Below are 25,730 nucleotides of genomic sequence, written 5' to 3'. Positions count from 1 at the left end.
GGTTGTGGGAGGGAGCAGCGCGCGGGGTGGGGGGGATGTTGGGGGAGGGGTAGCACCGGTGGGAGTAGCGGCGCGGGAGGTGTTGTGGGAGGGGGAGGGGTAACGGTGGGGGAGGCGGAGGGAGTAGCGGCGTGGGAGGGGTTGTTGGAGGGAGGGGGCAGCGCGCGGGGTGGGGGGAGGCGGGGGGAGTAGCGGCGCGGGAGGGGTTGTGGGAGGGGGCGGGGCAGCGCGCGGGGTGGGGGGAGTAGCGGCGCGGGAGGGGTTGTGGGAGGGGGCGGGGCAGCGCGCGGGGTGGGGGGAGGCGGGGGGAGTAGCGGCGCGGGAGGGGCTGTTGTCGGGGACGAGGCGGACTCAGACCAGCCGCGTCATCGATGTCAGCAGGCGACAGCGGCGAGCGCCGAATCCTCGAGTCCCGCCCGAAAAGGGAAGAGCGCCGGGCCAATCAGGGCAGGAAGGGGTGAGCGGGGGGAGGGGGCAGGTTGGGTCGTGGGGAGGGGGGGAGGTTGGACTTGGGAGGTGGGAGGAGGGTAAGTTGTGGGGAGGGGGGAGGGTAGGATGTGGGGAGTGGAAGGAGGTGGGGTAGGTTGGGGCAAGGTAAGTTGTGGAGAGGGTAGGTTGTGGGGTAGGTAGGTTGGGGCAGGGTAAGTTGTGGGGAAGGTAGGTTGTGGGGAGTGGGAGGAGGTGGGGTAGGTAGGTTGGGGGCAGGGTAAGTCATGGGGAGGGCATTGGGAGGGGGTAGGGTAGGATGTGGGGAGTGGAAGGAGGTGGGGTAGGTTGGGGGCAGGGTAAGTTGTGGGGAGGGGGTAGGGTAGGTTGTGGGGTAGGTAGGTTGGGGCAAGGTAAGTTGTGGGGAGGGTAGGTTGTGGGGTAGGTAGGTTGGGGCAGGGTAAGTTGTGGGGAAGGTAGGTTGTGGGGAGTGGGAGGAGGTGGGGTAGGTAGGTTGGGGGCAGGGTAAGTCGTGGGGAGGCATTGGGAGGGGGTAGGGTAGGATGTGGGGAGTGGAAGGAGGTGGGGTAGGTAGGTGGCAGGGTAAGTCGTGGGGAGGGCATTGGGTGGGGGTAGGGTAGGATGTGGGGAGTGGAAGGAGGTGGGGTAGGTAGGTGGCAGGGTAAGTTGTGGGGAGGGCATTGGGAGGGGGTAGGGTAGGATGTGGGGAGTGGAAGGAGGTGGGGTAGGTAGGTGGCAGGGTAAGTCGTGGGGAGGCATTGGGAGGGGGTAGGGTAGGATGTGGGGAGTGGAAGGAGGTGGGGTAGGTAGGTGGCAGGGTAAGTCGTGGGGAGGGCATTGGGTGGGGGTAGGGTAGGATGTGGGGAGTGGAAGGAGGTGGGGTAGGTAGGTTGGGGGCAGGGTAAGTTGTGGGGAGGGCATTGGAGGGGGTAGGTTCAGGGTAAAATATTAATTCCCTCATTTAGAATTTAAAGTCAAGGGCACATGTGCATGAGACCTGAAATACCAAGTGGGCAGGAGGAACCTCAGCATTTCCCATGCCAGCTGCGTGCCTGGGGCTGGGCCTCACATGCCATCTTAATAATACTCCAGCCCTGGGCAGTAGTGACTGAAAGTTACCTCCATCGGAGGACTCTTTTTTTTGCCGAGGGTGACATGAATTTGGTGGATCTCAAATCATTTCACAGCATGGAAAGCAACCATGTCACAACTGGCTTTAAGTGGGTGCCCCAGTCAGTCAAGAGTCAAAACATCACAGAGTCTGAACTGTTACCTCTGACAGAATCTCCAGGGGAGCACAGTGGCTGTTGGCAGGGGGCAGATGAAGCTTTGGATAGAGTGGGCTGCAGTAGGTTTTGGTCAATTCACTTTAAAGAGAGAATGAGCCCCAAACACACCATAAACCTTTTATGAATTTTCTTTTCATCCAGTCCCTAAAGCTGTTTGTAAGACTATGCCCCCGGCAGTATACCCTCTGGCTGGTGATAGCTTTGAGAGTTTGGAGAGTAACTGAGCTCTTACATCTGTGTGGTGTGAATAGAGAAGTTACAAGTTCTGTTTTTGGTGCAAAGGCCACTTCAGTCTTACAGCGTATTGTTTCCTCTGGCGGCATTTGGCATTGGTTAGAAAGGCCAGGGAGTAGAAACAGTATTCCATGTGCCAATGCTAAAGAAAATTAAACAGTTCAGGATTTAATGTCGGTCGGGACGCGGGACAAACAAGGAAATATCGGGACAGTCCCGATAAAATCGGGACGTCTGGTCACCCTAGTCAGCCTCCACTCCAAACCCCGCTTTGCCTCCAGCATTTATAATGGTGTTAAATATATAAAAAAGTGTTTTTAGTTTATAAGGGGGGGGGATCGCACACAGAGGATTGCTATGTAAAAGGGGTCACCAGTACAAAAGTTTGAGAACCACTGCTCTAGAGCATCGACATTAAGCCCTATGTGCATTCTGAGCTAAAACTTCATGAATATGCTTGTTTGCCTTAATATAATTTCTTCTCTCACTGGTATGTTCACTTTTTCCAGGAAGGGGGGATAGGATTAAAACTAACTAAAGTTATATGTAAAAAGAAGAACAGGAGTACTTGTGGCACCTTAGAGACTAACAAATTTGGAAAGGAAATTTGTTAGTCTCTAAGGTGCCACAAGTACTCCTGTTCTTCTTTTTGCGGATACAGACTAACACGGCTGCTACTCTGAAACCTAAAGTTATATGTGGAATTCCTAAAGGTACCTGTGAAATTGAAATCTCATTTGGAATCTTATATAAAGATCAAAGTAATTTGTGCTGTTGGGAACTTATTTTTCTTTCTTCAGTATCTGATCTGGATTGATTTGATAGAAGGTATTTACAAATGTGCGTATAGATAAATATTTTGCTTGAATGTGTGCATCTAATTCCAGTTTATTCCTTCTGCAGCTTTCTAAACCTAGTGTAACATTTCAATGGCTACCCAGATGACTGATGGTCATCGACGGTTCCTGCAGGTGCTGATGTCCCATGGAATAATGGAAGGGTCGGTGGCTAGAACATTACACAGGGACTGCTGTGAAATCCATAAAGGTTAGTCTCATTTCCTGAGAAAAACAATAGTGTAGTGAATGAGAGAACAGAGTAAAATTGGGTTTTCTATTGCACCCATCATATTCTGGGTATCCCAAAGTGCTTTCCAGAGCTACCAGTTAGGTAACATGTTGACTTTGTAGGCAAATTGTGTCCTCAGCAGTAGTACACACCTAGCCTTACCAAGACCTCTTTTACTCAGGAAAACGTTGGTCAGATCATTGAGGTTATTGCTGACGCTGACCCATTTAAAACTGGGATCTCTCTCGTTTTCCTTGTCTCTAATCCAGGACTTCAGAACTCTACATCAGCACCAGAAAGAACAGGAGTACTTGTGGCACCTTAGAGACTAACAAATTTATTAGAGCATAAGCTTTCGTGGACTACAGCCCACTTCAGCACCAGAGGTTCACTTGCACAGATCTGATTTCAGGAGTGGGGCCTAAATATACAAGCAAAACTGACTAAATACAGAGTAACAGCTGAATGAAAAGGAGATTTTCTTTAATTTCTTTGAACTACAGTAGTCAGGGTGTTACGTAGGCAGAAATATTTCAGAGAAGTGTGCTTTTTAAATGGGGAACTGAGTAGATCCTTCCCACATGAAGTAACATGTCACTAGTTCCAGATTGCAGTGTTAAATCTGACTAACAGATGTGCAGTTTACAAACAGCTACATTCCTGGCTAGCATATACCCTATAGAAAGTTATGTTAAAATAATGTTAATAGTGTAAACAGCACAAATAAAAACAAAGAAATTAAGGGTTAAACCAATTTAAACCTCACCAAAAAACATGTAAAAGGCTTTTACAAAAATAGTGTCTTTAGAATTGCATATTTAAAACTTTATTCATATTTGCAATTGACAGTTTTAAAGTAATGCCTTTTTGGCAGTGTTAAATTTGCCACTTCATCCTTTCTTGGGGATGTTATATAACATATTTGCCTGCGCGGGAAAAGTATCTCTCAAGGCTAAATCCTTCACCAAATTTAACTACATATTCACTAGTCCCTGTAGACTCAGTAGTGAACTCTGTACATTGTAAAACAGGAATTTTGGTTTTGTGCTTTCAGTTTCATTTGAAGTTTTTTTTAAGGCTTTAATGGTATAGGAATGTGTAATCAATTTTGTTATGATGTTTCAGAGAGATCTGCTTACTATCTGTATTATACCTTCACTAATTTTGAAAATGTGGTGGACAAACTGAAATTAAGCTGAAATGAGTAACATTTTTAGTTAATTAGTAATTTTTAGCAGTAGGTGATACAATCTGATAAAACAAAGTGAAAACTAAATTGTTGCTTACAAAACAAAAACTGAAAGCATCAAAGGTCACAAGACCTTCATCTTTCACATATTTGCAAACAAAACTAATTGGCAAATAATTAGTACAAAGCTATCTACAGGCTCAGGTCTGTAGATGCTTCTGAACCTGAGTAGCTTTACCAACTGATGCTACTCCTTACATGAGTAAAGTGTTTGTAGGACTGGGCGCTAAGGCAGCTTCTGAAAGTTATTAAGATAAGACAGTTTTGGATAGAAAAAAGTTAAGTGACTATTTAAGAAAAAAACCTAGTCCTCTGGCTCGAGAGGAGCCAGCTGAGTTGGTTCAGGCACCTGATAAGGATGCCCATGGAAACTTCCATTGGAACTCTACTGGGCATGTTCCACTGGGCGGAGTCCCCGAGGCCGACCCAGGACACGCTGGAGGGATTATATCTCCCACCTGGCCTGGGAATGCTGGGGAATCCCCCAGGTGGAGCTGGAACCTGTTGTGGAGGAAAAGAAGGTCTGGCCCTCCCTATTTTCCATGCTGCTGCTGCTGCGATCCTCACCAGGAAAAGCGGCATAAAGGAAAAAGATGAGGAGGAGGATATTGGAATCCAGATACCTCTAGAATATTAGTTGGCTTAAATCATGGCTCAGATTAAGCTGGTATGCGGTAGTACAGCATACCAATGCCTCTCTTAAGATACTTTCTTGTTCTTCAGAATCTCAGATTTAATGGGAAAAAGTAACTCTCTAGCTGTTAAGGTTTTCTTTGCAGTCATAACACTGTGAACTGAATATAACCAATGCAGAAATAGCTACACGAGTCTGCAGAGAGCCTGGAACAATAGCTCAGAGGGTGAACTACCTCTTTCATTTCAATGAGCGGTGTGGGTTTGTCTACACGGAGGAGACATTGTAGAATTAGCTAGGGTATGACTTTTAAAGCACGCTAACACCCCATGGGGAACAGGAGTACTTGTGGCACCTTAGAGACTAACAAATTTGTTAGTCTCTAAGATGCCACAAGTACTCCTGTTCTTTTTGCGGATACAGACTAACACGCCTGCTACTCTGAACCCCATGAGGAGGTATTCTGCACTAAGGGTGCTATTTTGTGGTTTAACTTAATCCACTTCCAAATTAAAATCTATTCCAGTCTGTTTCCCCATGTAGGCAAGCCATAACTCAGATGCCCAATGAGAGTTTAATTGTCACCATTGTTAACTATTCCATTCCTCATGTGAGAAAGGAGAAGGAGAGATCACAGAACTGCTCAATCTACTGTGAACTACATTTAATTTTTTAGCACCATTGGTGGGTGGCGTTTGGGAGATACCACTATTTATTTTTGTTCCTTAATCAGAATGAGCCTAGCAAAGCCAGTGGGCATATTCAAACCCCTCTGAAGAAGCTCAGAGAGCAGGAACAATCCTATTTTAAACATTTGTGCAATCTCCCATGAGCAGTATCATATTGTGGTGACTAACATGAGTAAAACATGGGAGAGTACCACTGCTTCCCCTATACCCCCTCAAATTCAAAACTGGCTTAAGTTTTTTCCTGAAAACACACAAGTCATTGTGCCTTGTTTGATAAAGATATGTATTGTAATTAGGAGAGATGTCCTGAACCAGAGGTCTGGATCAGAGCAACATTGAACATTACAGCAAACTTTACATCTTGGTCCCAGTTCTGGTCTTTCCAGTAGAGATAAGAAAGTGTCATTACCACTATACAGGAGACTTCATCTGGAATATTGTGTGCAATTCTGGTCTCCTTTGTTCAAGAAAGATGGATTCAAACTGGAACAGGTGCAGAGAAGGGCTAATAGGATGATCAGAGGAATGGAGAATCTACCTTATGAGAGGAGACTTAAGGAATTTGGTTTGTTTAGCCTAACATAACAAAGGCTGAGGGGAGATATGATTGCTCTCTATAAATACATCAGAGGGATAAATAACTCTTCTCCCTCCCTGGCGTTTAAGTTAAGCGCCAATGTTGGCACACATGCATATAAACGTATAGGGTAACTTGGAGTATATAGAATATCAGGGTTGGAAGGGACCTCAGGAGGTCATCTAGTCCAACCCCCTGCTCAAAGCAGGGCCAATCCCCAAATGGCCCCCTCAAGGATTGAACTCACAACCCTGGGCTTAGCAGGCCAATGCTCAAACCACTGAGCTTTGGGGAGGAGGGATAGCTCAGTGGTTTGACCAGTGGCCTGCTAAACCCAGGGTTGTGAGTTCAATCCTTGAGGGGGCCATTTGGGGATTGGCCCTGCTTTGAGCAGGGGGTTGGACTAGATGACCTCCTGAGGTCCCTTCCAACCCTGATAGTCTATGGATATAAACTGGCCATCAACAAGTTTAGGCTTGAAATTAAATGAAGGTTTCTAACCATCAGGGGAGTGAAGTTCTGGAACAGCCTTCCATGGGGAGCCATGGGGGCAAAAAAATCTAACTAGTTTCACAATGGAACTGCATAAGTTTATGGAGGGAATGGTATGAGATTGCTTACAATGGCAAGTGGCCCATCTGTGACTGATAGTAGCAAGTATCCCCAGTGGCTGGAGATGGGACATTAGATGGGGAGAGTTCTGAGTTACTACAGTGAATTCTTTCCCAGGTGTCTGGGACAACATGTTTGGGGGTCTAACTGATGGCCATATTTGGGGATCAGGAATGAATTCCCCCCCAGTCATATTGTCAGAGGCCCCGGGGTTTCCACCTTCCTCTGCAGCATGGAGCATGAGTCACTTGCTGGTTTGAACAAGAGTAAATGTTGGATTCTCCATAACTTGAAGTCTTTAAATCAAGATTGGCAGTTACTGAAGTCCTCAAGAGGTTATGGGACTATTAGAGGAGTGGGTATGTGAGGTTTTATGGCCTGCAATGTGCAGAAGGTCACACTAGAAGGCTGATCACTATGGTACCTTCTGGCCTTAAAGTCTATTTCTAGGCCAGTGAGCTACAGTGTAGTAAAAGTTAGTTAAATAATTTATCAGAAAGGGTCATCTGTTGGGAAGATTTCCTGAAAACAGAGTAGCACACCATAAAACTCCCACCTTCTAAGTACAGTGTATTCAGTGTATATATATATATATATATATACAGCCTGTGTGGGATGCAAAAAGGTTGTGAAATTACTCAGATGTGTGGGAGTTTTCAAATGTTATAACCACAATAAATACTCTACCTTAAAGGCCATGTGCCAAGTCAGGAGATTTTGTGGACAAAAGGCTCCTGAACTTGACTCATTGAATAGAACATGATTTTACTTTCTTTACATTCATTTCTTGAGCAAGCACAGCAATGTGTCAGAGCTTTGCTTCCAAGGGCAAATACATCATGCTCTTCCTTGTTTTCTAACAGCCTCTAAATAGATCCAGTCAGTATATGATTTATTGTAGCATTACTGATGTGTACTAAACTCGGAAGTGTAGCATTTAATGTAGTTCTTCAAAGTTCTCTATATTCCTGGATATGGACTTCTTTATTGAAGCAGTGTGTCCAGATGCACTATCATTAAAGTGTAGTAGCATAATATCCTTGTGATCACATCAAATTTAACATGCTATAGAATTAGCATAATTCAATTCAATTACGCTAAAGGGTTAACCTCCCACGTCTGTATCACCAGATGGTTGTATTCCAAGTGCTAGGACATTAGAGTGTGAAATTGGGTTTAAGCGTAAGAGGACACAAAAACAGCCCCTTTCAAATTATTAGGAACCAAGTTGCAATGGGGTTCTACTCACCATAGGTGCCCCTTGTGGCTGGGTCTGGAATTAGCTTTCACCTGGTTTTGCTCCCTCTTCCATCAGTTGCTCACAGTGTGACCTCTCTCTCTCCCAATGACTCAGGGCACTTCCTCTTCATCACCTAGCCCTTTGGCCCAGTCAGTGTATAGTACTCCCCCTTCTTCAATAAAGTTCCACTAGACAAGTTGTCCATATGCTATCTTAGGCAGTCTTCTATTCCAAGAATAGGTCCAGTGCCATTTTCCCAGTGGCTGGTAAGGGAACCTAGGTCTACCCAGTATTTCAAGTACCAGATCCTATGACTAGCAACCTAGGTCTGCTCAATCACAGACCTGTTGCTGTTTCCCTGGGCTCCATCCTACCCCATCTTTTTATCTCCTGGCTTATCTTTGGGTTTATCACTGGAGCATGCTGTGCACCCCATGGCTAGCTCACCCTTCCCAGCCTCTCTAGTTCAGGATAGGATTCTAGGGCTTACTCTCCCCCTGGATTTCCTCCTTGTCCCTGGACAATTGCCTTTCCATCTAGGCAGTGACAGCACAGCCGTTTACTGCTCTCACTTCCTGGCTCTATACTCCTAGCCCTGTTTCTCCAACAGGTGAGGTTCATCTGTAAGTAGCGCTTATCAAGCCCTGGCCTCCCTCCAGGTGCAGCATATACGGTTAACCCAGTTAAGGCTTGTGTGGGGCAAATACTCCATCACAGTTGTGCAATAGCTGACCTATGGAACACCATAGCTAGATGAAGTGATCACATTCCTTTCTAATGTTTGTCACGCTCACTTTTTCCATCATATTTCAAATTATTTTGTAAGCTTTTGGGGGTAGGGAGCATCTTTTTGTATGTATGTACAACACTTCTCTTAGTGGGGCTGAGATCCTGATTGGGCCTTAGATCACTACTATGAATCAATAACACCAGAAGTGCTTTTATAGTATCTTCATCAGTAGGATTGGAACACATGAGAGAGAGTGCTCCACATGTCTAGTGATGTATCTCTGGACTCACTTCCAGCACCCGTCACAGTGGTGCTCAGAATGACTGACTATTTTAAAACTTCAGTTAAAACACAAATATGCAGGATTGTTCAGGATAGAATTGTTTGATGTCCGATTCTGTTAAAATGCCTTTTGCTGATTAAGCTGTGGTGTAAGTCTCCCCAGTGGATAAAACACATTATAGCAAACCTGAGAGAGCAAGGCAAACATGACTCAAGCTGTGCTCCTACTATCCCTATGATGTCTTCAGCAGTTTGTGGGGGAAGCTTTTGTCACTCCTGGTCACCTCTGTAATACCCGCTCCTCTTTCTAAAAATCCAAAGACCAGTATTTGCATTGCCATCGTGTGATAGAGCCTAGCATGACCCCTTCTAAAGGTGCTTGCGTTGGTAGGAGACTGGGGGGAATGGCATTCTTTTCTGAAAAGAACTGTGATCCTCCCACCTGCTGTTTCCTCATTTTGGGCTCGGGTATTTTAAGCCAGTGGCTCTCAACTTTTCCAGACTACTGTACCCCTTTCAGGAGTCTGATTTGTCTTGTGTACCCCAAGTTTCATCTCACTTAAAAACTACTTGCAGACATAAAAATACAAAAGTGTTACAGAACACTGTTACTGAAAAATTGCTTACTTTCTCATTTTTACTATATAACTATAAAATAAATCAATTGGGATATAAATATTACATTTCAGCGTAAATTATGCAGAGCAGTATAAACAAGTCATTGTCTGTATGATATTTTAGTTTGTATTGACTTTGCTAGTGCTTTTTATGTAGCCTGTTGTAAAACTAGGCAAATCTCTAGATGAGTTGATGTACTCCCAAGGGTACGCATACCCCTGCTTGAGAACCACTATTTTAACCTACCCTTGACCACACTTGCGTCTTCAACTACTGCCCCATTTCTGTTTAATTTCTAAGTTCATTAAGTGCACTGACTACAATCACTGTTTGGTGTTCCTCTCCAATTCCATCCTAGACATTCCCCAATCAAGCTTCCACTCCTTGCACTCCACTGAAACCTCTCTTGCCAAAGTCTCTAATGACCTCTTCTTAGCCACTGCTTAGAATCAGTACTGCATCCTCATTTTCCTTGATCTGTTAGCTGCCTTTGACAGCAGGGATTTGGAGCAATCAAATTTTTCAATTGCTCCACTCCGGTTCTGCTCCAGCTCCGGGCACAAACCTACTGCTCTGCGCTCCAGCTCCGGGCTCCGCTCCAAAGCCCTGTTTGACAGTGTTGACCATGCTCTTCTTGAAATCACGTCCTTTCTTGGCTTCCATGCCTCTGTCCTCTCCTGGTTCTCCTACTATGTCTTTAATCTCCCCTTCAGAATGTTCTTCGGAGGATCCTTCTTGTCCTCCCTTCACCTTTGTGTGGGTGTTCCACAAGGCTCTGTTCTTTGTCCCCTACCCTTCTCCTTCTACACCTTATCTCTGGGTAATCTCATCCACAAATACAAATTCAATAACCATCTCTACGCTAATGACACACAGATCTACCTCTTTACTCCAGACCTGTCTCCTTCTGTCCAAACTAAAATTTCATCCTGTCTCTCTGACATCTCCTTGTGAACATTTAACATTTAAGCTAAAATTGGCTAAAACAGAGCTGCTTTTCTCCCTCCTCTGCAAATCTAGCTGCCTCCTTTCTTGATCACTGTGGACAATACTGTCATCCTGCCTGTAACTCAGGCCCATAACTTGGCTGTTGTCTTTGACTTGGAAATCTCTCTAGGTCCTCACCTCTAGGCTTTGTCTAAATCATATCTATTCTTTATGCATCACATCTCAAAGATATGGCCTTTCTTATCCATCCACACAGCTAAAACTCTTGGCCAAGCTCTCATCACCCCGTCTCTGGATTCCTGCGACATCCCTCTTTCTAGCCTTGACAAATTAAATCTTGCCCTACTCATATCCATTACAAATGCTGCTGTAAAGATCACTTTCCTAGGCCATTGCTTTGACCATGTCGCCCCTCTCTTTGCATCCCTCTACTGTTTCCCCCTTCTCTCTCACATCAAACATAAGGTGCTTGTCCTCACTTTCTAGGCCCTTTGTGGTCTAACCTCCCCAACTATCATCTCCAATTTGCTATTCCTGATTTTGACCCTCGCCTCTGATCAGCCCCTGGTGGCAGCCTCCCATCGCCCATTTACTAGGTTTTCTTGCAAGCGCCTTTGTGCTTTTTTTCCCATGCTGCCCCTCACGCTTGGGAGGAACTCCCCATAAACATCTGTAAAACTAACTCATTATCCTCCTTCAGAACTCTCCTTTGCCATGATGCCTACAAAAACAGATAATAATTAATCTGCTGGTGTAGGACTATCATGCTGACCAATATTGTCTCAGTGTTTCTTTGCATGCCCTGTCTGTATCCATATGTCAAGTCTTGTCTTATCCTTAGATTGTAAGCTCTTTTTGGGGGCAGGACTGTCTTTTTTGTTCTGTTTGTGCAGCACCTAGCACAATGGGGTCCTGGCCCATGAGTGGGGCCCGTAGGCAGAATAGTAACACTATTCTGTATCACTGAGCTAGCAGTCACTCATTCATTTCTCCCTGCCTTCTCACATACCAGCAAGCACCTTTCTTCTCCAGTCTTTCTGTGCTTCCTTAATAACTGGGGGGCACAGACATCAGGGCAGCTTTCATCCTCTTTAATTACTAAAGCTAGAAAGACCCTGTTTCTCCCTGCCCCTTGAAAAGCACATCTTTCTCTATAATACTATTAGTATCCTCTTGGTCATGGACTGAATAATGAGGTTTACACTCTTCTCCCTCCATCCCAGGATTGTTAACCCAGCAGACCTGCATATTCTTTGCTTTAAAGTATTTGAATTTGACATGTTCTCAAAATAAATTTGCAGAATTGGTACATACTGCTGACTGCCTCTTTATCTTTCTGAGATTTGGCCAGTCATGAGGATTTTCTCTGTTAGACTCATTAAGCTGTGAAGAAAACTGAAAGGTCAGAGTCTTTACTTCCCCTTTTCTCCCCTTACACTTGGGGAGGCAAATTCATGTTGCATTTCAAGCCAATGGCAAGTGCTAATAAGCAGCCATCCTGTGTAATGTTTGTATAATTCATTATGAAAAGTAACTGTGTAGAGTGAGTTAGTTATGTTTGCTATAAAAATGACTTCAATAAAATACACATACACATATGAAGGGCCCTTGATAAGAGAGGAGAGAAGGGATTAGAGAAAATTGCTCCTTTTCCCTATTTGATGTTCAAAAGGAAATGTCTTAGCTTAAAGAAAGACTAATGTAAATTATACTACAAGTGTTTTATCTAACCAGATATGGTGGCTAGGGCTCAGAAGGAATTACCCAAGAGCAGCAGTGTTCCTCTACAGCCCCACATTTCTTAAGCACCACAAATTTTGTGCTTTTTTGTGGTGAGATCTACAGTATCATTCAAGAAATTATATATGAGAAAGAGGAGTTTCAGATCATCAGCTTCAGGAGCATTTTGCAGAACTTCATCTTGTGCTTCTGTGTGGGGCCCAGTGTGTTAATTATACTAAAACCTTGTCTGCCAAACTCAGCTAGAGTTTTGTAGGATTTTTTTTATCTGTGGTGGAATTTGCATATACCTATCTGTTTGAAGAGAACATTGTGCTACAATGATGATGTCTTACTTTACAATGCCCAAAAGTGTGCTAGGCTCCTCATAAGTGCAAATAAAAATACATAGTTCTTCCCTGAAGAACTAGCTATCTAATTTTAGACATGACACAAGGAAAGGTGTCACAACAGTAGGAACATGCTGAGGAAGCACAGGGTTTTCAGCAATGAGATTATGCACTAACTCAGGGCTTGTCTATAAGGGGAAATAGCCCAGAATCCACAGTAGCTATTCTGCCCAAGTCCCCCTTTATTCTGCATTAGAGTGCCTTTGTGTGGTTCTGCATAATCCACTTTGACTCAGTTCTCATAGATGTTGGGGCAGGAGGAGTCTGAAGGAGGGGTCTGAAAGAGGAGGGTTTAGTGGCCTCGTGGACAGTTGTCCCTCCAAGTCATGCTGGTACCCATCACTGGTTGTGGGAGCCTCCTTCCTGCCATTCCAAGCAGTTTGCATATCAGTGATATGCTGCTGTATAGGGAGCATTTTATTTTCAAAGCAAACTTTTATCTATAGATTCCTGGAGTTTAAGGCCAGACAGGATCATTGTGATAATCTATTTTGGTGTCCTATGTAACACAGGCTACCCAGTGATTCTTGCTTTGAGCCCAATGTTTTGAGGTTGAACTAGAGAATATTATAGAAAGACATTCATCCCGTTTTGATTTAAAATCAATCCAATCGTTAATTACCCACACTTAAAAAATCTGTGTTTTAGTTCCACTTTTAATGGTGATTGAATAGATGTATGTTCCCTCTTAGTCAATGCTGAACCATCAGCATAGCATGGTAGTACGTGGGTGGCATTTTTAGGTTCATTGTAAGCCCAAAGTCCTGGTCGCTCGTGATCAGTAAAATGGCATTGCACTTTTATAAGTGTGTTAACCCTGTTATTCTGGCCTGATTCCAACCTGAGTATTTCTGTTTTGCCTCCCTAAATTCCTTCTGCAGTTGGATACCTTCTTCTTTTTCTAAACTGTTGTGTGGTGTTGCTGTGCCCTGTTATAAGCAACAGTGTTTTGGATGGAAATCTGCACTGGAGATCTGTGTGTAATGTGTTTGGGGGAACTGTATACATATAGGTTATCATTTATTACTAATAATGAAAAATAGGATACACATCTTAAGGATTAACAGCTAATGGTGAAGTCTGGTCAGAAGTCAAACACAGTTTAGATTGTAAGCTCTTTGAGGCAAGGACTATCTCTTTGGCACTGTACAAACACTGAATATCACCATGGGGGTGGAGTACGGGGGATGGGACCTGTTCTTGGTTGGTCCCTAGGCACCACCATAATGAACATGATACATTTAAAAAACAAAACAAAATCAAAGCCAAATACCCAGTCCTCCTCAAAAATCCCAGCCAACCAAACAAAACCACAGACTTGTTCTGGTCTCTTTGCATGTGTGAATGCTGAACCTGAAAAACACAGGAAAGCTAATGAAAAAGATGTTCTCAAGTATAACCCTGTAAATCAGTCAATATGGTAAATGCAGTTGCAACCTGTGAAATTTTAAGTCTTCTTAATGTGAAGTGCACCTAACAATAATACAATTCTGTCAGACTTACAAGCAGCTCTGGTTTTTCTTGTAGGTGCTTTTTTTTTTGGTTTTATTTTTTTACATGTAATAATTACATGATTTGGCAAGATTTCCAAGTGTGATAGGGTGCTTTTCATAGAAGTTTTTTTAAAAAAAAGTTTGTATTTGAGGAATAATTAGATGAAATGGAGAAATTAAGCATTTCTCAGTGACACTCACCTTTAGTTAGCCTGCTGTGAAATCAAAACTGAGCACCACGGATTTAAAATCCAAAGTAATCTTATAGTTTCATGGTTCATTCTGATTTTTGTTTAATGCTAAACCCTAAAAAATTATGAACATTGAAGATTATGGTATAGGTGTCATTTTTCTTAGCGTGGTTGTACTCTGAAAAGTGAATATTACATCATTTCTCAATGACTTTTGCATTAAATCCGTTCGGAGTCAAAGTGTAAAGATGCAAGGCCCTTTTTTTACATTGTCACTTTTCAGAGTAGAACTTCACTTTTCTCTCCTTTGTAATTGACATCTGCATAGGTGGAGATTAAGTACACAAAATAGTGTAATATACCATATGCTTAGATGTCAAGTAAGATGTGTAAATAAAGGGCCTGTCACATTTCTTAAAGTCCTTACTAACATTTTTTATATAGTCTTTTGTCCTAAATAAGGGATCCCTAGGTTTGTATCTGCCCTTGTATGTATTCTGAAACTTACTAGGAAGCTATGGTTTCTCTGACCAATCCTGTGGTAAAAACTCTCTGGTCTTTATCTCTGTCATTATTTTGCTATTACTTTCCTTGTCTAAAAGAGGGGATGAATATTCAGCCCAGTGTCTGAGTCAGAATGATCATTAACCAAAAGGCAAAGCAGCATTTAGTTTGCTTTATACTCACAATCCCTAGGAGAGGCACAGAGACCTCCAGTACAGATACAGTCCTTAGTTCCAGAGCGGACCTCCAGCTTGTGTTCTGGCCAGGGGTCTGTTGATCTGGTTTATTATTAAGAGTTGGTCTCAGACTTAAAATAAAATCAGATTGTTTACAGTGTTCCATTTAGTTACTACTCTGCTGGTCTGTCAACTGCCCTTGAACTTAAATAATTCCTGCCAAAGCAAATGCTCCAATATGCGTCCTATGCTTGTAGATAATGAGCTTGCTTCTAATGCTGCCACATGTTATTGTCCATGTGCATATCTACTGTTCAGGGCTGGGACTCATTTATTTACAGAGAGGATAAAGAACACTAGTTGGTTCTAGCATATGCTTTGTTTTCTATGCTATGAACGATTTTGCTTTATCTATTAGCCATGTCTTGGAACAGCATTTTCCTTCCTTTCTCCTCAACTGAAAGCACAATAAATAGCTACATCTCTGATATGGCATTAGTTGAGGCTGTGTTCTACGCCTTAAAGAAAGAGACAATGTATTATTGTTACAGAAAGATCATCCACAATCATTTTTTGGTAAACTGCAACTTTTTACCAAACTGATGTAGTTTAAAAAAAAATGTAAAAAACCCAACTGGGCTGGAAACTGGTTATAGTTTGACATCTTGGAATAAAAGGGTGTCTTGGCTTACATACAGATCTTACACCAACCTGGACTGTGTGATGCCACAAGGCATCCTTTGATACCTCCAGAAGACTGCAGTTATCAGTATAAATAACGTATTTCCCAGAGCACCCATTATTTCTAGCTATTTTACAAAGAGAAAAGAGGGCATGATCCCTTCTCCAAGGATTTTACAATCTACAGACAGATAGATGGTAGAGGAAAGTGTACAGCCTATGAGAAGAGTGGTAAAGATAGTGAGTAAATGGCCACATCTTGATAATATAAGATTAATCCTATCCAATTTTTCGCTCAGACCTGCCAGTGTACGTCAGTACAAAAATAATATATGATCAATTTCTGCCCTTTCAGTTAGATTGTGTATTATGGATAGAACGCATTCCAATACAAGTCATGTAGCACAGAGGAAGGTTATGAGTTTTGCTACAGCTACTTCCAGTATCTTTGGCACAGATACAGATGTAATAAACTGTATATTAAATGTTACAAAGTAGCAGCTGTGTTAGTCTGTATCCGCAAAAAGAACAGGAGTACTTTGGCACCTAAGAGACTAACAAATTTATTTCAGCATAAGCTTTCGTGGGCTACGGCTCACTTCTTCAGATGCATAGAGTGGAACACACAGACAGAAGATATTTATACCTACAGAGAACACGAAAAGGTGGAAGTACGCATATCAATTGTAAGAGGCCGATCAATTGAGATGAGCTATCAGTAGCAGCAGAAGAAAAAACTTTGAAGTGATAATCGAGATGACCCATAGAAGGTGTGAGGAGAACTTAACATGGGGGAAAAAAAATTCAATTAGTGTAATGACCCAACCATTCCCAGTTTTTTTGTTGCAAAACTGACACCTTCAAGTCTGTCACTGAGTGATTAGAGAGGTTGAAGTGTTCTCTGGCATACAGTCTCTACGCAAAAGAATAAACGGACACAAATCTGACATCAGGAATCATAACATTCAAAAACCAGTGGGAGAACACTTCAACCTCTCTAATCACTCAGTGACAGACTTGAAGGTGTCAGTTTTTCAACAAAAAAACTTCAAAAACAGACTCCAAAGAGCGACTGCTGAACTCGAATTAATATGCAAATCAGACACAATTAACTTAGGCTTAAACAGAGACTGGGAATGGTTGGGTCATTACACTAATTGAATTTTTTTCCCCATGTTAAGTTCTCCTCACACCTTCTATGGGTCATCTCGATTATCACTTCAAAGTTTTTTCTTCTGCTGCTACTGATAGCTCATCTCAATTGATTGGCCTCTTACAATTGGTATGCGTACTTCCACCTTTTCATGTTCTCTGTAGGTATAAATATCTTCTGTCTGTGTGTTCCACTCTATGCATCTGAAGAAGTGAGCCGTAGCCCACGAAAGCTTATGCTGAAATAAATTTGTTAGTCTCTAAGGTGCCACAAGTACTCCTGTTCTTTTTGTGTATATTAAATGGATTTTTGAAACAGGGAGCTGGAATAGGAGCTTACGCCATCCACTCCATGCATCAACCTGGTATTGCAGTGCTTCCAGGAATGGTGCACCTCCCATCTGGGAGAATGTTCTGGTTAAAAGAAAGTGGAAAAAAAATTGTTGTGTTACTGTCTTGTTTCTAATGTTAATATATTTCTCATTTATTTTGGGTTAGTTATTTGTATTTTGTTTTTAGTTGAGGTGCTTGGGGGAGGGTGGGCTGCTTTTCTTAATTTTACTTTACTGTTGTTTATAGGCCATTTAAGTGGCTCTTTTCTTAGTCTATTCTATGTAGGTGCTCCCACTGCTCTCATTAGTGTACCTTCTAAAAGTGTGGTGTTTGGATCAGTCGTTCATCTGTGTCCCCACAGGAGAGAATTTTTCCATCCCTTTCTCCTTGAGAAAACGTCACTGTTTTAGCTTAGGGAGTAGTCTCTGTAAATGTTTTCCCCAGACTAGGAATAGTTTATAGGAGCAGAAGAGAAGGAAGGTTTGAAATACTTTCCTCATGGATTGTATTTTCTAAAAGGACAACCTACCCTAAATTCTCAATTGCGGAGGGGCAATTGCTATATTTGCTTTCCACAACCAACTCTCTATATAACTTTTCATGAGTGATGTATCCGAATACTTTGGATGCTAATATCTAAACTGTATTCTTAAATTTGTTCACCTAAATTTGGGTTATTGCTGATTATGCAATATCTTGTGACTTTAAAAACAAACTTTGTATTTGTGGATAATCTAAGCACCATACGCAGATGTACAGACACTCTTTTCTTAAACTGTGTACTATATAATTTTTTAACATTAGCTTTAATAAAATTTTTTAAATAGTTTAAGTGTGGCACCCTTTATTTCTCCTACACCACCACCAGTAAGTGTGCAAACTAATTTGACAGATGTTAAAATTATCGAGCACAGCATTTGATTTCCCTCCATGGGGAGAGGATCTGCTAGTGCAAGCAGACTTTCATCTAAAATTCAAATGGTGTAGTTGTCGCCCAAAAGAAAATTCCTCTAGTGACCACTCCTTCAGAGCTCTCTTTAAGACTCACCTCTGCCATGACACCACCTTATCATGGTCAGGCAAATTAATAATGCAAACACATGCTTATTTTACTCTTACCTGGTTCTTTCTCGTTTGTCAGTTTCACCCACCTTTGGAGTCCTGTCATAAACCTAGATTGTGAGTTCGCTGGGGCAGGGACTGCCTTTGTATTACACAGTTGTACAGTACTTAGCACAATGGGTCTAGAGCCCTGGCTGAGGCCTCCAGGTGCTCCTGTAATACAGATAATATCTCTTGTAACTGAGACAGGCGCACAGGACAAAGTACATGCCAGCTAAATGTACAAGACATGTTCAAAACACTGCCTGGGTGTCTCAAACTTTGTTGCCCAAGACTGGGTTTTCAGTAGTGTGAGATTGGCTGTCTGACTAGCTAACCATTTTTTTTTTTTTTTTTTAATTTCCAGTCTACTATGCTCATGATAAATTGGATGACTTCATCAATGTTGTTAACATCCATCTACAGCCTTTCTTTATGCAGATCCGGAAGGGAATGTCTGAAGATGATGGGAGAACATATTACGCATTGGTAAGTGTGTGATATGCTGCCACCTCCTGGATTTAATTTCTAACTACTAGTAACGCTAACCAATGTCACATTTCAAAGATGCAGCAGTAGGGGGGAGTCATCTCTATACTTAACATAAAATTAATTGTCATGTGTAACATATCAACAGGGCCGGCTCTGGCTTTTTTGCTGCCCTAGGAGAGCCCGGCTGTGGCTCTCCGTTCTCCCCGACCGGCCGGAGCGCCGGGGGGAGGGCGGCGAGCCCAGCCGGGGCCGCTCTCCCCGACCGGCCTGGACCCCGCCGCACCGCCCCTCTCCAGGCGCTGCCCCAAGCACATGCTCGGTGGGCTGGTGCCTGGCGCAGGCCTGCATATCAATGAAAAGTGCACATTCCTCCTAAGACTTTTAGACTGGTAAGCTCATTCGGGCAGGGACTGTATTTTTGCCAGTGCTTCACAAATATAGCTACTATTTCTCTTTGGGCTCCAAATGCCATCCTTGAGTGTGAGGTACCAATAGAAGTACTGAAACAAAGGACTATAATAGCAATGTTATTTAGAACAAATATTCAGAGGATGTGTCTGCCAGCATGCTTCTCACACTTAATGATGTCTTGTGTTGGCTGGACTCCTTCAGTTTTATGCTGACAGCTGCTCTAGAATCTACATGATCTACATGTAGAACAGGGAAGTGTGAGGATAAACTGTTCACGTGATAGACACGAGGGAATGGAACATGGTAGCAAGGACTGTAGTAGTGTCTTATTTAGCATAAATATTAAGAGGTGGTGCTGCAATAAGTTTTTTTTTAAAAGGAACTTTTTTTTCTCTATCTGTAACTTCATCTGGAAAGCTCTCAAATCTCCCCAACATGGGTTTTTTGCACCTGCTAATCAAAAATTCATCCAGTAGAAAGGATTTTCTAGGAAATGATTTCCCTGGAATTTCTGGATTGTAAATGTCAGTGAGAGATAGAGCAGTGTCTGCCGATTTCACAGGTCTGGGAATCATGTGCTCTGTGCAACCTTGACCAATGCCTTTAGCTCCTGGTTCCCATTTTCCCATGTGTAAAATAGGGCTAATAATACATAATGGTAGAAGGTGCAAGAGCAATACAAAGTATTGTTGTTTTTAATAATCAAGTAGTGCCACCTATTAACCATAGTAAATTACTATTTGCTATTAGGTATTTTCATGATTTTTTGAATGCTGTTCTATTGTATCCCTTTCATCTCAACTTATCTCAGAATCTAAACCTTTATCTGAAGTACTGGCTTAGTATAAGTGAAAAATTCAGTCTCATCTTAGTCTCCATTTGCGCACAGTGTGGAGTGTTTGCTCAGGAGAGGCCCAGGACTGGAATACAGGTGGTGCTACAAGGGCAGGATTGAGGTGTTAATAAAAGGTTTTGTCTCAAGAAAGAATGTTCCCCTTCATGCTATTGCAACAAGTGACCTTTATGTTATTTTAAAATAATACATGCTTTGTTCTGGCTGGAAATACAAAGGTAGTTTTAGTTCAATAATTATGTTATTTTATAGGTGAATCTGGCAGAAACTGAAATATCTAAGATGGCATCTGACTATACAGAAAATGAGTTAGAATTGTTCAGAAAAACTGTAAGTACTGTATGTCATCTCATTACTCAGCAAATCAGACTGTTGGGGGAATGGTCTCCTCTTTAAAATAAAAGGAATAGTCTGTGAAAACTGCTTGAAGAATAAGCTACCTTATTGCTTTAGTTTATCATTTTTAGTTGTACCACAAATCAATTGAAAAAATAAAAGTGTGGCATAAATCTTTTCCCTCTTGGGGATAAAGTAGTGTTAAATCGAAATCAATAATGAGAAAGTGCTTCTCAGAGCAAGACTTGGCAGACCTGCTTTTAGTTTAATAATCATATTTCTGCAGCAGTACTGTCCCAGAATTCCCAGCAATGACTGGGTAATTCTGTCTGGGAATAGAAGGTTTCAGGATCCCTTTAATATACAGTAGATTTTGACATAAATAACCTAGTACTTGGATTTGAAGATTGTGATAAAGTGGATTGTATATTGTTGGTTTAGTCGATGAATCCTATGCATTGATAGCACTTGACAATGCCGCCTAAGACGACAGGCAAACAGCTCTCGAACAGTTTTCAAAGCTCCAGACTCCTTCATTGGGTCCATATGCAGTGTCCTGCTTCATGTGAACCAACGTCGTCATCACTAGCATTTCCCATGATAATTCAGTATCTTGCTTTTTGTTGGTTTCTTGTTATAATGTTGTTCGGTTCTGTTCGTAAAGAGTATAGTGAGTTTCTGTGATCGCTCGGAGACTGTGTATGTTTTGGGCCCACCGGAGCTAAAAATACATCTGTTCTTTATGGACTGCAAGGGCAATGTGTTGCTTGCCTAGAAGAAAATCCTCACTTGCCTCAATGTGAAGTTTGTCTTCATCTACACTGACAGCTTTCAGAAATACTTACATTGTTGGTCTAAGACTGGAGCAGCTTCATTGATGAGATCAACAGTGTAGACCAGGGCATAGGTTACTACCACTCTCCTCTAGAGTTGTGCTGAGCAGATACAGTGTGCTGAAAGTGCATGTGTCCTGCCTTCACTAGCACTCCCAAGATTTGTTGCCATCACAGATTTTGCACTGAAGCTAAACTAAAGATGATAGAATTTCTGAAAACTGGCAGTACCAATTCAGCCTAAGAATGTCAAGTACATTTACTTGTGCACATGAATCCAGTTGGAACAGATACCTTCCTGATGGATAAAGATCTTTCATCAAGGAAGCATGGATCTCAGGCCAAGTCAAGACACAGATTCCTCCCTGGTGTGGAGGATGCATCATATATTCAGCATCATTGCAGTGTATTAAAGGGGCTTCAACATTGCTGCCTGCAAGCCCCCATCTTGCAGTTTGAGTTGAGGAATTGTCTCCCCTGTGGCAGGTTAACACTGCCAACAGCCTCTTAATTGGTTGTTTCCTGAACTATTTGCATTATATGTTGCATTTTATAGTATATTTAAGCTAGGTGCTGAAAAAAACCTCCACATTGCCATTAACTCAGGACTGGGGCTAGCCAATTGTATGTTTTTTCTCATCGGATATTTTTCTTTCTGCAGATGGATGTGATCATCATATCAGAAAGTGGCTTTGCATCTTCCACAAATATTTTAAACCTGGCTGACCAACTTAAAACAAAGAAAATGAAGAAAAAGGAAGCAGAGCAAGTGCTGCAAAATTTGGTGCAGGAGAAGTGGCTCTCTGAAGTAATTGCTTTATCTTGTAGAGAGAGTGGGCATTTTAGTAGCTTTGACTGTTCTTTCTTACTGCTTTGACAGCCAAAAGTGCAGCTCTACTCTAAAGAGTGACTTGTAAAAATGGTATTGGGTGAGCCAATTTTTATTTTCTCAATGATTCCATATAAAATGTACTAAGTTTACAAGTCTTTGCATCTGGCTGTTCTGTAAGCTTACCCTAGGAGTTGACTCGGACAGAGCTCTTTTCTTCTCGTGTATCATCACTAGTAGCAAAGGTTCTGCAAGCCAAACAATACAGTTACATCTAGGATCTCATGCAAGGCAGCAAAGTTCCATAGGTGTAACTGAGAAAAATGCTGAAACACTCCCATAGTCTCCATGCTTGGGACACTCTGAACACTTGCAGCTCTCCTTTAAATACTGAATTAGGGAAGTGGTGGTGCCACTGCTGGTGTTAGCCCCACCAGAGAAGAGCTGGAGTGATAGTTCCACCCCTCATGTTGGCAAGCAGAGGTGACCATGTCCGTAAGTGGTGCTGTTGCTGTGCTCACCCTCTGCTCTTGGAGGTGTTTCCCCTTGAATCTCTACACCGTCCTCTGCCACGGGCTCCCTTGATCTGGGGGAGACTTTCAAAAATGTAAAGGACAGGTAGGTGCCCAATTCCTACTGAAGGTCAGGAGGCAACTCCCATTTGTGCCTTTGAAAATCTCTTCCTTTATTACATGTGTTAAGAAATGGTGCCAGATTTTCTTTCATGATATTTCTCAGTAATCTAGGTATTTTAGAGCTGTGCCAAAGAGAAGTCCAGTTGCAAAGGCATATGTTGTCACACGGAACACTACATTTTGTTAAGAATAATCTCTTTTACCTCTGTGGTCTTGGATGGAGGATGGGCGAATGCTTGCAGGGACCTTTAGCTTCCATGGTATGCATATTTATTAAAGATAAAGGAGCTTTTTCCTGCTGTTTTATGCTAATTAGGTGCAGTGCTTTGAGTGGAATTTGGATATTGTCTTTGTATTAGTCAGTGATTGGGCTCTGCCGGATGCTGAAAAGAAATGAATATCAAGCTTTGCTTTTGCTAAAAGGTAGAGAGCGAGGTCAGAAAAAGGTCAAGAGTGAATTGTAAGAAACAATATTATAGTCTTACAGTTGGTGGTGTTGTTCCCTTAGCGAGATGGGGAGTACACGTTGCACACTCGCTGCATAATGGAGATGGAGCAATACATCCTCAGCAACTACCAAGACTTGGTGAGGAAATGTAACATCTGTCACAGCCTCGCCATCCAGGTAACAAATTGGGCTGGGCTTCCTCAGTAGGTGTCTGCTGTTGAGAAACACTCATGCATGATGGTAGCTAAAGTATGTGATATTTTTCTTTCTGAGCATTTGTTCTATGTTCAGACTGCTGTTGTAACCTGGCAATGGAGTCCACAGTACACAAAATACCTATTCTGACCCATTCTGTTGCTGCTTGCTGTCACTGGAAAACATATATGAACTTGGAGAAAGTGAGCTCAGCCAGTGAGAACCCTGCATCTATCATGTTGGCTCCTATCCCAGTCAGCTGAGCTGGGGGTGAATCTTTCCCATTTTTACATGTGCATAACCGTTGTTAGCTATTCTAAGCCACTGGGCTCAGCACATGGTGATTTCCCTGTCTGGCATGTGCATCCATCTTCACTCTTGGTGGTGGCCGCAGAGCTCTAGAATAAGTCCACAAACTGCATTGAGGAGCTGGGCAGTGGCACCCCCACAAGCACCCAATCTTGTCCCCTTAATAAGAGGCTGGAACCAGAGCGCCTCTTCTCAGCAGTCAATCCCATTACTCATTCCCTGCCTCCTGCAGCTACTTCTCTTCCCCAAGTCTTCCCCAACAGGCACGCTGTTCTGACACTCCTTTTCCCACCCACCTGTCCCAACACCCTTTGGCTCCCAAGCTTTCTTGCTATGATTCTTTCCATCACCCCAACAAATGCCCGTTTCCCAGCAGCTCCCAAGTACGTATTTCCCTGTAACCTATACCAGCCTCTGTTTACAAGGATCCTCCAGCTGGCAATGAAGTAAAATTCTTTCAAGTTAATGCTCTTACTTTGGGTCAGTAAGGCAGACTCTTTCCAAAGATGACATGCTTTGTAGCACTGAGAGGGAGACCAGAAATGCTTTCTGTTAACAGTAACATTTCTCATTTCAGAGTCAAGTATGTGAAACCTGTGGAATTGGAATGCACTTGCCTTGTGCTGGAAAATATTTCAAAGCTCAGACGGAACCACACTGTCCCCACTGCAATGAGTTTTGGCCACATGAGATTCCAGGTAGCAAGCAACCCATTTTAAAATTCTTGTATAATAATACCTCTGTATAGACTGAGATACATCTCTACCCTGATCTAATGCGACCCTATATAACACGAATTCGGATATAACGCGGTAAAGCAGTGCTCCGGGGGGAGGGGGAGAACGGGGCTGCGCACGCCGGTGGATCAAAGCAAGTTCGATATAACGCGGTTTCACCTATAACGCGGTAAGATTTTTTTGGCTCCCAAGGACAGCGTTATATTGGGGTAGAGGTGTATTTAATGGTGATACTTAAGTTACTGTAGTCATGATGAGGTGACAGTGGATTGAACTTCCTTACTTACTGGAAACTTCAACTATTTCAGCTGGTGGATCTTTCTTTGGTAATTTTGTGCACCTATTACTGTCAGGGTTGTGCCTTTACTCCCGGAGTTCTAGACCCTCTCTGCTACCAGCAGTATTTTGAGTGGAAAAAAAAAATGTGGAAATGTTCAGTTACTTTTAAGCAGAAGTTTCTCGGAATTCCTCAATTTAACTAATAAAATGGAACATTTCTAATGAAAGTCACAAGCAAATAGGAGTTTACACATTTTTAGCCATTTAGAGAGATTTTGGAGCTCATGAAAGCGTATTGTCACGGTAACAACACAAACCAGTATTTGTTCACTAACATTGCATTGTTTCTTAACACAGAGATAAATCGGCCAGATTCCCAGTTGCCTTCAAGTGCCCCAAGGGAGAGGAGAAGAACCTCATCTTCAGGAACAAGGCGGCGTTAGAAAGACCAGCTTCAGTTAGAGCGGCCATTTTCTTTCACTGTCTTAAAGATTATCCCAATTGCAGTTTACTTCATCGTTATTGTAAAATGTGTCATTCTGAAAGTAGGAATGCCTAGGGAACAAAGTCAACTTTCTTTTTATGGTTTGTTTTTACTTGGCTAAAATCTTGCTCGAAGTTTGAAAATAAAACTGTTCTGACCTTGGCCTCCCTGCTCAAAGGTCTTGCTTCGTTCCAGCACTGTTAAGAAGGTCAGCATAGCTGTCGTGGAGGCTGTCATGGTATGTGTACATACCTACCATTATTGCCAAAGGAGGGGTGGGGCATTACACCTGTGTAGGAATGGGAGATTTGACTGCTGCTGCCTCGGCTGTGTAAGCTGATCCACATAGACAGACCTTTATACCATGCCCAGTCCTGTTAAATTAAATGGGGTCCTGCCCAGGTGCAGGGATCCATCTGCACAGGTCTGAACGTGCAACTGGGACAGGAGAGCTCAGTGCAGGGGAGTTTGTGCAAATCTTCCAAAAATAAAACTTTTTAAAAGAGACAAGA

General features: G+C 42.6%; 1 protein-coding gene and 1 pseudogene across 3 annotated transcripts; both read left to right on the top strand.

The window, feature by feature from the left end:
- The first annotated feature begins 258 nt into the window (after positions 1 to 258).
- Positions 259 to 25,381, top strand: NSMCE1 (NSE1 homolog, SMC5-SMC6 complex component). 3 transcript variants are annotated; one of them, XM_065560370.1, is made up of 8 exons: positions 259 to 457; positions 2,874 to 3,017; positions 18,745 to 18,866; positions 20,386 to 20,463; positions 21,964 to 22,110; positions 23,275 to 23,391; positions 24,296 to 24,416; positions 25,092 to 25,381. In XM_065560370.1, exons 2-8 carry the CDS (start codon positions 2,900 to 2,902, stop codon positions 25,175 to 25,177), a joined length of 789 nt encoding a protein of 262 aa, XP_065416442.1. In that variant the 5' UTR covers positions 259 to 457; positions 2,874 to 2,899; the 3' UTR covers positions 25,178 to 25,381. The 3 variants fall into 3 exon arrangements, with proteins under 3 accessions (XP_065416442.1, XP_065416443.1, XP_042708943.1); XM_042853009.2 differs by lacking the exon at positions 259 to 457 and adding an exon at positions 1,359 to 1,795; XM_065560371.1 differs by lacking the exon at positions 23,275 to 23,391.
- Positions 17,220 to 17,342, top strand: LOC112059070 (U2 spliceosomal RNA; annotated as a pseudogene).
- Positions 25,382 to 25,730: the final 349 nt, after the last annotated feature.

The sequence above is a fragment of the Chrysemys picta genome, chromosome 10, assembly GCF_011386835.1.
Source record: "Chrysemys picta bellii isolate R12L10 chromosome 10, ASM1138683v2, whole genome shotgun sequence".
NCBI classification, from domain to species: Eukaryota; Metazoa; Chordata; order Testudines; family Emydidae; genus Chrysemys; species Chrysemys picta.
The sequence above is the reverse complement of the archived record's forward strand: the minus strand, read 5'-3'. Positions and strand labels throughout refer to the sequence as shown.